We start from the raw sequence: 12,062 nt of genomic DNA, 5'->3' as shown, positions 1-12,062 counted from the left end.
TTTGCTCTTTTTTTATTACAAAATAAATTAACAGTTTTGGTAAGAAATAATAAATTAAACTGAATAATGGATATATAATGATATTAATTGCTGAAAGATCACCAACTCAAGATTTTGTTTCACCCAGTTCGTATTTAAAGCTTTGACGTCTATAAGCTCACGCGTTTTTTCCGCTCCTTTTTTTGCAAGATTTTCAGGGAAATCCCCAAAACTTCGGGAATAGTGCCGCAGGATCTAGTCTTTTATGACTATTGGTAAATCCTGGTCTGGTTTCAATGCAATTTTCATTTTATTTTCAGTGTTTTAATAAGAACAAAAGAAAATATTTATAATAAGTTCCTTTTAGTAAAGCGCTAAATACGCAGTAGGCCTTATACTTTTACCGTTAGAGAAACGGCCAGTAACCATATTCTTGTCTATAGTGAAGACACCATTCAGTAGAAGTACATTTCCCCTACTCCCTGAAAAAGACCGCGGTCTAACAACCAATCCTTAATCATGTTCTCACTTGTGTTTGAATTCTCTTCTTTTGATTATTATAATAAAAAAAGGTAAGCTAATTTTGCAGAACTTTGTAGCCACTTAAGTAAGAGAATGATAATTCTAGGTAAGAGAATTTGTTTTTTAGCTAAGAGAATTATACTTTTATCGTTTGGAAAACATGCAGTAGCCATACTCTTGTTTGTAGTGAAGACCCCAGTCATTAGAAGTACATAACCCCAATTCTTTCGAAAAGAATTGGATGAAAAAACTTTTGGAAAGTTTTTTTTTAATTAATTTTCTTTGTTTCTTGATTGCAAAAAGTTTGAAGTTTTAAAAAAACTCCTTATTTGAAAGTAAGATTTTTTTTTCGACATAAAACTTTCATCACAGTATCAACACTAGTATCAAAGTAACAATAAGCAACTTGCACAACTTTCAGCCCTTCTACCGTAAATCGAAGTTACCACTTAAATCGCTAAATCCTAGTATCAAAGTAAACAAAGTATTAAAGTAACAATAATTAAGTTCAGTAACTCAGAGCCATTTCCCCGGGGCTAAGGGAGGGGGTCCACCCCATCAGCCCAGTTATTTGACATTTGAACTATTTTGAACAAAATGGCTCTCCAAATTTTGACCGGATGTCGTTTGGGAAAGTGGGGCGTGGGCTAATTGGCCATTTGTCACTTTTGACTCTTAAAAAAGAGCTAGAAGTTTCAATTTCCGATCGAATGAGCTGCCTCCAAAGTTAATACTGCCACCCCTTCCACGGAACATTATATTCTAATATTGGGCAACTTACATAAGTTATAATCCTTGCCCCAGGGGCTAGGAAAGATTTTTCAACCCCTAAGTTATAGTAATTTGAATTTTTGACTAATTTGAGCAAAATTGCTATTTCAAAATTTTGATAAGATGCATTTGGAGAAAAAAGGCACAAGGGGGAAGGGGATTAAGATGGAATAGTTGTGGGCATCAAGTCATGGCTAATTGTAGAAAAAGCTACGACAGATAATCCAACTGAGTGAGAAGCAAACCTGACATTAATTCCCCCCTTATTCGGATTGTATAAAAAGGAGGTTAGTTCATTTATTAAAAGGTATTTCTATCTATTATCCGTCCATGCCATCATTGCTAGGGCAGTAGAACCAAGGTAGACAGTCATAGAGCTAGATAGATAGTCGTAGATAGTCATAGAACTAGGGCAACGAATTGGGCACCTTACATAAGTTATAATCCTTGCCCTAGGGCGAGGGAAGATTTCTCAATCCCTAAGTAAGAGGAATTTGAGTTTTTGACTATTTTGAGCAAAATGGCTATTTCAAAATTTTGATAAGATGCATTTGGAGAAAAAAGGCACAAGGGGGTGGGTTGTTATTTTCTAATCTATTTTCTAAAGATTCCTTCATCCCTAAGTTATAGTAATTTGAATTTGAACTATTTTTAATAAAATGGTTATTTCAAAATTTGGATTAGATGCATTTGAGAAAAAGGGCACAAGAGGGGGTGGGGGTGTTACTTTTAATTACTTTCGATTCTTAAGAACTGGGGCAAAGAATTGGACAACTTATACAAGTTATAATCCATGTCCCAGAGGCTAGGGAAAATTTCTCAATCCCTAAATTAAAGTAATTTGAATTTTGGACTATTTTGAGCAAAATGGCTATTTTAAAATTTTGATAACGATGCATTTGGAGAAAAAAGCACAGGGGGGGGGGGTTGTTTTTTTCTAATCATTTTCGATTCTTAAGGACTTACAACTTACATAAGTTACAAAAGTAAAACAGTTCAAAATAGGGATGAAACCTTTTAATTGACAGTGAACAGATATAAAAGTTTTTAACTGGATATTTCGAACACATATACAGTGTTCATCATCAGCAGTAAAACTAAAAGACATGAATAAAAACAAACAAAATTTATACAAGTATTTACATATAGTTTATTACTCTTATTTTTTCATGTCTTTTAGTTTTACTGCTGATGATGAACACCGTATATGTGTTCAAAATATCCAGTTAAAAATTCTTATATCTGTTCACTTTGAACTGTTTTACTTTCGTCATGGAAAGGCAGTGTGGTCTTCGAAGTTATCTACATAAGTTACAATTCTTGTCCCGGGTGCTATGGAGGATTTCTCAACCCCTAATTTATAGTCATTTGAATTTTTGACTATTTTGAACAAAATGGCTATCTCAAAATTTTTGTCGGATGGGTTTGGGAAAAAAGGAGGGGGGAGGGTTGATGCTGTCCGATCACTTTTGTTAAAGGTAACTTGAACTTTCAATTTCTAATGAAATGAGTCAGCCACCGCCCCTTGCATATAACCCTATATGCCACCGGGGCATAGCTTACAACACTTGCCCCCGGACACTGGGGGGATGTGTCGACCCCAGTGTTTTTGCTATTTGATGTTTAAACTATTTTGAACTAAAGAGCTATCTAAAAATTTTGATTGGATACATTTGGGGAAAAAAGACCTTGGGGAGGGGGGCTAGTTGCCCTTCCATCACTTTTGACTCTTGAGAAGAGTCATTAGAACTTTCAATTTCTAATCATTTGAGTCCCCTCCAAAGTTTATATGACCACCTCTTGCATAAAAACCTTATATGTCCCGCGGCATAGGTTTCAACCCTTCCCCTGGCTCTGGGTGGGGTATTATGTTGACAACGTAGTTTTTGTTATCTTGTCCTTGGACTATTTCAAACAAAGTGGCTATCTAAAAAATTTCATTTGATGCATTTTGGTAAAATCTGTATTTGTGTCAGGGTGGGGGGGGGGGGGTAGATGCCCTCTGTTAACTTTTTTGACTCATAAAAAGGTAACTAAAACTTTCAATTTCCAATCAAATGAGCCACCTCCGTAGTTTACGCGACCACCCCTCACACAAGAAGCTTATACGCCACTGGGGCTTAACTTAAAACACTTGCCCCCCGGATTTGGGGGGGGGGTTCAACCCTGGAGTTTTGTTGTCTGATGTTTGAACTATTTAAAAAAATAGCTGTCTAAATTTGTATCGGATGGATTTGGGGACAAAAGGGCTAGGGGGTGGGGGTTGGCCATTCATTGCTTTTGACTCTTAAAAAAGAGCTAGAAATTTCAATTTCCGATCGAATGAGCTGCCTCCAAAGTTAAAGCGATCACCCCTTCCACAGACCCTTATATTCTAATAATAAGGAACTAACATAAGTATCCTTGCTCGGGGAATATGGAAGATTTCTTCATCCCTAAGTTAAAGTAATTTGAATTTGAACTATTTTTAATAAAATGGCTATTTCAAAATTTTTATTAGATGCATTTGGAGAAAAAGAGCACAAGGGGGGTGGGATGTTACTTTTTAATCATTTTCGATTCTTAAGAACTTGCAACTTACATAAGTTAAAATTCTCGTTCCGGGTGCTATGGAGGATTTTTCAACCCCTAATTTATAGTAATTTCAATTTTGGACTATTTTAAACAAAATGACTGTTACAGAATTTTTGTCGGATGGGTTTGGGGGAAAAGGTGCGGGGGGGGGTAGATACCCTTTGATCGTTTTTGATGACATAATAAGGTAACTAGGACTTTCAATTTCCAATCAAACGAGCCGTCTCTGAAGTTTATACGACCACCCTTTACATATAACCTTATATGACCTTGGGGCATAGCTTACAACTTTTGCCCCCGGGCTCTGGGGGCGATGTTTCGACCTCAGAGTTTTTGTTATTTGATGTTAAAACTATTTTAAATAAAAGAGCTATCTCAAAATTTTGATTGGATACATTTGGGGAAAATGGGCCTTGGGGCGGGGGCTTGTTGCCCTCCGATCACTTTTGACTCTTCAAAAGGGCGCTCGAAATTCTGGTTTACAACCGAATAAGCCCCCTCCGAGAACAGCCGCTTTTCTTACAAAAAATGAGCACTTACGGAATAATAGGGGAGCTTTCATTCCCCTTAGTCTCCTTATTAGACCTATAGTTGACTATATTTCTCAAAAAGTCGAAAATAATAAATATGAAAAAAAGATAAACTCGTTTTCAAAAGAGACAAAGAAGTATGGAATATTTTTTGTTGAAAATCTATTAATATAAGTGAAAAGTAAGGGCACATACAGGATTAGGCTTTACATAACATAGATATCAAGTTGATATAAGTTATAAATGCATAAAGGAAAAATTCGGTAATTTAGGGAAGAAGAGGTCAAAAAGATCAAATTATGTAAAGCCCAATCCGTTTTGCGCCCCTCTCTTTCTCTTATTTTCATAGATTCTTAAGAAGGCCCCCGTATCTCCCCTTTGTTTTTTGAGGGGGGGGGGGGGGGCTTCTCTCTTTAAAACATTTTGTGATTCTTTAATGATAGCAAACCTTTATGGGTAACGTTAAACTTATTGAATATTATATACTTGGAATAATAATTAAAATCACTTTTTTATAATGTGTATGTTTGTAATTTGTTTAATTCATAGATTGGGGCTTGATCGGCGCCAGGGTTCTTAAATGTATTGAATCTGACCGTGTAGCTTTAATCAAGACCCCCGGAACTCCTCCTGTTTTTTTTGGAGGGGGCTTTTCTCTTGTTGAAACATTTTGTGATTCTTTAATGATAGAAATTTTTAAGGGGTAATCTTAAACTTATTGAATTTTATATGCTTACAATAATAATTAAAATCACTTTTATATTTGTAATTTGTTTAATTCATAGATTGCGGCTTGATCGGCACCAGGGCTCTTAAATATATTGAATCTGACGACGTAGCTTTAATCAAGACCCCCGCACCTCCTATTTGTTTTTGGGAGGGGGCTTTTCTCTTGTTAAAAAGTTGTATAATTTTCATGATGACAACTTTTAATGGGTAACTTTAAACTTGTCGGATTTTGTGCATTTGGAATAGTCATAAAAGATTCACCTGTTTGACTTGGCCAAATGTTGCATCCAGGGGAGAAGATTACCCCTCTCCTCTAAAAAAATTCTGGTTACGGCCTTGACTCGGCCACCATCGATCCTTACATTCCCAACTCCAAACTTGTCATGTGCCAGATTCAGCAGTTGTTTTTGCTTTGGCGTCAACTACTCAATATTGATAACTTTCATCTGTCGAGTTTTCTCTTATTGGCGAACATCCGCTTTGCACCGATAAGGCGATTGAAAAGCAGGGGGTGCAGTTAGGGTTTTGAGTTTGGAGGAGAGAATAAAGAATGTGCCAACAAAGTCGTCCAGTTTGCTGACAAATGCAGACACATATTCTAAATGAAACGAAAAACATAAGCTAAATTTCAAGGTGTTGGTTTGGGTCTTGAGTTTGGAGCGGGCATATAAACAATGTGGCAGCAAAATTGTCCTGTGTAACTGACAAATGGGGGCAAATAAGCTAAATTAAACTAAACTTGTTTAACTAAATTAAACTAAACTAATTAAAACTAAACTTGATGAAACTTGTATATTTGAAATAAGCATTAAAATGCGATTCTCTTGATGTAACTATTGGTATCAAAACTCCGTTTTTTTAGATTTTCAGTTACTATTGAGCCGGGTCGCTCCTTAGTACAGTTCGTTACCACGAACTGTTTACTATTAAAGATTACTACAACAAACGTGAGAAGCGTATTGCAACAGTGGTCTAATAAAAGACATCTAAATTTGAAAAGAATGGAGAAGAGTGCACTTGATTTTCTGAAAGAGCTGAAGGGGAGGGAAATAAGAATGGAGAAGAGTGCACTTGATTTTCTGAAAGAGCTGAAAGGAGGCAAATAAGAATTATCTATAAAAACATGGAAATTCCAGATAAGATGATTGTTAATTGGGGTTAGACGGAGGGAGCAGCGGAAAGTTAAATATTGTTAAATTAAAAAAAAGTTTTTTAACTGAAAGTAAGGAGCGACATTAAAACTTAAAACGAACAGAAATTACTCCGTAAACGAAAGGAGCTTTTCCTCCTCAACGCCTCGCTCTTTACGCTAAAGTTTGACTCTTTCTCTTAACTCTACTTTTTAAAACAGTAAAAAACTTTAGCGTAAAGAGCGGGGCGTTGAGGAGGAAAATCCCCTTTCATATATGGAGTAATTTCTGTTCGTTTTAAGTTTTAATGTCGCTCCTTACTTTCAGTTAAAAAAACTTTTTTTTTTAATTTAATTTCTAGACGTTTTTGAATTAATGCATGTTTTGATCTTGGCTCTCCGCACATAAATAATTAAAACGAAATTTTCATATTAATTTTTATGGCACTTGCTATTAACCAAGTGACATATAGCCATCGCAAATTCTGTCGGTCTGTCTATCGGTCTGTCCCGGTTTTGCTACTTTAGGCACTTCCAGGTAAGCTAGGACGATGAAATTCGGCAGGCGTATCAGAAACCAGACCAGATTAAATTTGAAATTGTCGTTTCCCCGATTCGATCATCTGGGGGGGGGGGTGGGGGGACGGTTAAATCGGAAAAATTAGAAAAAAAGAGGTATTTTTAACTTACGAATGGGTTATCGGATCTTAATGGAATTTGATGTTGGGAAGGATATCGTGTCTCAGAACTCTCAATTTAAATCCCGACCAGATCCAGTGACATTGGGGGGAGTTGAAGGGGGAACCCGGATATCTTAGAAAGCGCTTAGAGTGGAGGGATCGGGATGAAACTTGATGGGAAGAATAAGCACAAGCTATAGATACGTGATTGACATAATTGGAACGGATCCGTTCTCTATGGGGGAGCTGCGGGTTATTAATGTGAAAAATTGAAAAAATTGAGGTATTTTTAACTTAAGAACGGGTGACCGGATCTTAATGAAATTTAATATTTAGAAGGAACTCATGTCTCAGAGCTCTTATTTCAAATAGCGATCAGATCTGTTGAGAGTGGGGGAAGTTGGAGGGGGAAAATGGAAATCTTGGAAAACGCTTATAAATGTCCTTGATTCGTGATTGACGTAACCGGACTGAATTCACTCTCTTTGGGGAAGTTAGGAGTATTGGATTCAGTGCTTTGGCGAGTTTGGTGCTTCTGGACGTGCTAGGACGATGAAAATTGATAGGTGTGTCAGGGAGCTGCGCAAATTGACTTGATAAAGTCCTTTTCCCTGATTTGACCATCTGGGGGGTTGAAGGATTCTTAAAGTTTTGCTACAGCTCATGCCATACAAGCTCTTGGCTTTTGCCTCTTCCGATCTCGTCACAAGTGTCATATGAGCTCTTAGCTCTTGTTTTTTGGCTAAATGGCTTTCTCATAGTTTTAATCGGAAAATTTTAAGAAAAAAGGAGCGAGGGAGCAGGCCTAGTTGCCCTCCAACTTTTTGATTACTTAAAAAGGCAACTAGAACTTTTAGTTTTTTACCAACGTTTTCATTAGTAAAAAATATACGTAACTTACGAATTAACTTACGTAACGAACTTCTATATTCGTATGTTTTTATTGCGAATATGAGGGGGTTCACCCCTCGTCGATACCGCGCTCTTTACATTAAAGCTTAAATTTTGTCCCAATTCCTTAAGAATGACCCCTGAATAAATAGTTGAAATTACTAAAAATACTTTAGCCTAAAGAGCGAGGTATTACGAGGAGGTAAACCCCTCATATACGTAATAATTTCTGTTTGTTTTAAGTTTTAATGCTTCTCCTTACTTTCAGTAGAAAAAAACATTTCATATTTATTTTCTCATTGTTTTCTTAAATAATGCTTGAAAATCCTGCGCCCCCTTGATTGAAATTCTCTTCCCCCATAACAAATTCCTCCACGGAAAGATCCTCCCACGTAACCCCCCTCTCAACTCTCCCCCCACCCTCAAACCAAAAACATCCCCCTCAAAATGTCTGTACACTTCCCAATAACCATTACTATATGCAAACACAGGTCAAAGTTTGTAACTTGCAGTTCCTCCCACGGGAGCTTTAGGGGAGTAAATAGTCCCCAAAGACATAGTTATTAAGTTTTTCGTCTATGGTGAATAAAATGGCTATCTCATGATTTTGATCCGGTGACTTTGGGGAAAAATGAGCGTGGGAGGGGGCCTAGGTGCCCTCCAATTTTTTTGGTCACTTAAAAAGGGCACTAGAACTTTTAGTTTCCATTAGAATGAGCCCTATCGCGGCATTCTAGGACCAATGAGTCGGTACGATCACCCTCGGGAAAAAAAACTCCAAAAAACAACAACAAAAAAACAAATAAACACGCATCCATGATCTGTCTTCTGGCAAAAAATGTGAAATTCCACATTTTTTTTAGATAGGAGCTTGAAACTTCTACAATAAGGTTCTCTGATACGCTGAATCTGATGGTGTGAGTTTGTTAAGATTGTATGACTTTTAGGGGGTGTTTCCCCCTATTTTCTAAAATGAGGCAAATTTTCTCAGGCTCGTAACTTTTGATGGGTGAGACTAATCTTGATGTAACTTATTGGTATCAAAATTCCATTTTTCAGATATTCGGTTACTATTGAGCCGGGTCGCTCCTTACTACAGTTCGTTACCACGAACTGTTTGATTAATGCTAGGGAAATCATATTTGGTTGAGTTTACTTTCATCTAAAATACTTTAAATGATAGTTTTGAATATTTTTCATATTTCGAATATGTATATATTTTTAATCCATAGCCTTAATTATGTCGCCCTTGCTATGTTCTGATCGCTCTTGCTGTGTACGCAATGCATTTTTTTGGCGTTCCGTCTGGGGCTAAACGAAAAGCAATTCGTTCCCGAATGGGGTGAGGAGGGGTCATAAGGAAGAATTTAAATACAATAGGAGCTTAATGGATCGATTTGCTAAGTGGGGTTAGTTGGAGGAATCAGTGGAAAGTTAAAAATTGTTAATACTAAAAAAAACTAGATTTGGTAGAGTTTAATTTCATAAGCTGCGTGCTTCAACTGCCATAACCTTAAGTATGTCGCTCTTGCAATTTTTTTAGTCCATTTTTATACAAGGTAAATCATAGAAAGATTTCCACCGGTTATGAAACTCAACACCAAGGCCATGAATCATTGCCAGAAACAAAAGTAGACCCAAAATTGTGTCATGTAGGACACCGCTATAGACGCGAAGGATCATTGTCATAGTAAACATTTTTGAGTGTAAAAATGTATAGCCTATGAGGCAGGAATTAAAGTTTTGACCATAAAATCATCAATTTGGAGTTTAGTTAAACTACTATTTGAAATTACGATGCTATGCTACGTTTTATGGAAGAAGGATGACTGACCCTTTTGTCATCCATTTGGGATCAAACGAAAAGTAGTGTGTTCCCGGGGGTGGGACGGGGTCATAATGAAAGATTTAAATACAATTGGACCTTAATAGGAGGGGATAAAGAGTAAAGCTCTAAGTTGACTGGGGTGGAGGAGGAGGATGTGCAGCAGTTTTGGCCTTGGGCAGCCTAGTATTAGGCAGCCGAGTGGGTCATAATGAAGGATTTAAATACAATTGGACCTTAATAGGAGGGTATAAAGAGTAAAGCTTTAAGTTGACTGGAGTGGAGGAGGAGCATGCGCAACAGTTTTGGCCTTAGGCAGCCTAGTGTGTGGTCTTAGGCAGCCTAGTGGGTCATAATGAAGGATTTAAATACAATTGGACCTTAATAGGAGGGGATATAGAGTAAAGCTTTAAGGTGACTAGAGTGGAGGAGGAGCATGCGCAGCAGTTTTGGCCTTAGGCAGCCTAATGCTGTAGTGAGTTATTAGTAATAGCATTAGTAGTAAGTGGAATGTTTTGGTTAACTAAATGGAAAGCGTACCATTTAGTTTCTCCATCTTTCACTATTGTGTCAATTGAATGTGTGCTCAGAGATTGCTCTTTAATTACCAAAGTTATTTTTTCTTATTTTTCTCTTTAATTACTTTAATTATTTTTTCTCTTTAATTACCAAAGATTAGGTTATTTTTTAGGCTAACAAGTTTCTTCACTCGATTTGTTGCATAAATTATCTTTTAAAATTTTAATGTAAGCAAACACAAACTAAATCGTATGCTTAGGAAATAATGTTAGTATGTGTAAGATTTTTAATTTCGGACCGATTTTTTTTGTTTTTATTATTCATGGTCACGTACATCTAAGAGCACCCTTCCTGGCTGCAAATACTCTAATGTAGTGAGGATTGTAAAAAGCGGAGCATAAACACTTTGGAAACTGAAACATATTTCTTCAAATATATTTTACTGACTGATGGGTTATTTAATTTGTTTTTGGTACTTTTTATTTTCCACCTCTCATTTACTTGTATTATTTTTACGTCAAATGAAACAACGATGACCTTTGTCAATAGCCTTCATGACCCCTCGGTGGTTCACGAATATGTACATCGTTAACCGTTTGGTGTGGTGGAACCGGTTCAGGCCAGGGATGAACAGTTTCAAAAGCTGAGTAACCAGTCCTCTTCTCACCCGTGTAAGGGAGCACTATTTTTAGATTTGGTATTATTAGTAATTTGTGTATATCTTTATGACGCTTTTGTTTTCCTTTCTTTTATTGTACTCCATCGTTTTCTTTTTTTTGTTTATAGATGGGTAATAAAGAACATTCATTCATTCATTCATTGTGCAACAAGTTGAAATTAATTTAGATTAGTATAATTGGCAAAATAAGCTTCTAATGTGTTTCTAAAAAACATAATTACGAAGTTTAAAAATACCAAGAAACCTCATATAAGAAAATAGCCTGTGGCATCTAATGCTGGTTTTTCTTAGCATTTTTTCAGTGTCATAAGTTCAAATTTGTGAATTAGAGTATAATTAGCAAAACAAGCTTCCGATCTGAGTTTCTAAAAAAAATATATAATTACGAAGTTTAAAGATACCAAGAATCCTCAGATCCTAGATGGGGTCACTAATTTTGTTTGTCGACTCTGGCGTCAGTTTCCACTCTTGTAAGGTACCCCTACTCTTTGATATTAGATATGAAAAATTAAAAATATTTTTGAATCGGGTTTTGTTTGTTTTCACTGAATTCAACTCCAAAGCAATAACTTTTAACAAAATCGCCCTTTTTAGAATTTAATTAGGGTAGACTCAACGTCTCCGAATACATAATTTTGGGTTTTGGTGTAAAATAACAATTTCCTCATCGACGTTTTGTCTTTCAGGATCTAATGCCCATACTTACGTATGTTAGAGATCAGCCGTCCATTTGCCGTGCTACTATAAAGTAAGTATTTTGATGTGTTTTTTTCGTTCGTATTATTTTCACCGTTCGTCACATCATTTTTTTTCGTGACATCATTTCGTTTTTTTTCGTGACATCATTTTGAAGTCCTTGTTTAAAGTGACTCCGGCAATTGCAAAAAGGAGGTACTTTCTCCTTAATGCCATTAAAGTTTTCATGTTTTTCGGCTTGCTTTCGCTCTATTAATTGGTTTTAATTATAGAACTTGTAATTAGTGTTGTTATAATGGACTTTTTTTCTTTATTTCTTGTAGCTCCTAATTTTATTCTTTCTAGTGCCTTTCTAGTACCTTATTTTTTCTTTCTGGTAGGGGCTTTGTAGTATCATAGAAAGGTGTATCATTCTTTTATGCTGAGTCAGAGAAGCTGAATAAGTGTATTACTATAAATAACTGAATCTTAACGAAATTAACCTTTTGATTAGAGCAAAATGTAAGCTTAAAGTGTGTGTCCAAGGTAGTCACTCACA

At 36.3% G+C, this 12,062-nt stretch overlaps 1 protein-coding gene across 2 annotated transcripts in view; it reads left to right on the top strand.

Annotated features, from left to right (window-relative positions):
* Positions 1–12,062, top strand: part of LOC136037316 (protein timeless-like) — a 174,962-nt gene that overhangs the window by 25,424 nt on the left and 137,476 nt on the right. For both annotated transcript variants that reach the window (XM_065719986.1, XM_065719985.1), the window contains exon 4: positions 11,515–11,576. In XM_065719986.1, the coding sequence (XP_065576058.1) occupies positions 11,515–11,576 (62 nt within the window). The remainder of the gene's footprint in view (positions 1–11,514; positions 11,577–12,062) is intronic.

The sequence above is a fragment of the Artemia franciscana genome, chromosome 16 (assembly GCF_032884065.1).
Source record: "Artemia franciscana chromosome 16, ASM3288406v1, whole genome shotgun sequence".
In the NCBI taxonomy this organism is placed as follows: Eukaryota; Metazoa; Arthropoda; class Branchiopoda; order Anostraca; family Artemiidae; genus Artemia; species Artemia franciscana.
The sequence above is the reverse complement of the archived record's forward strand: the minus strand, read 5'-3'. Positions and strand labels throughout refer to the sequence as shown.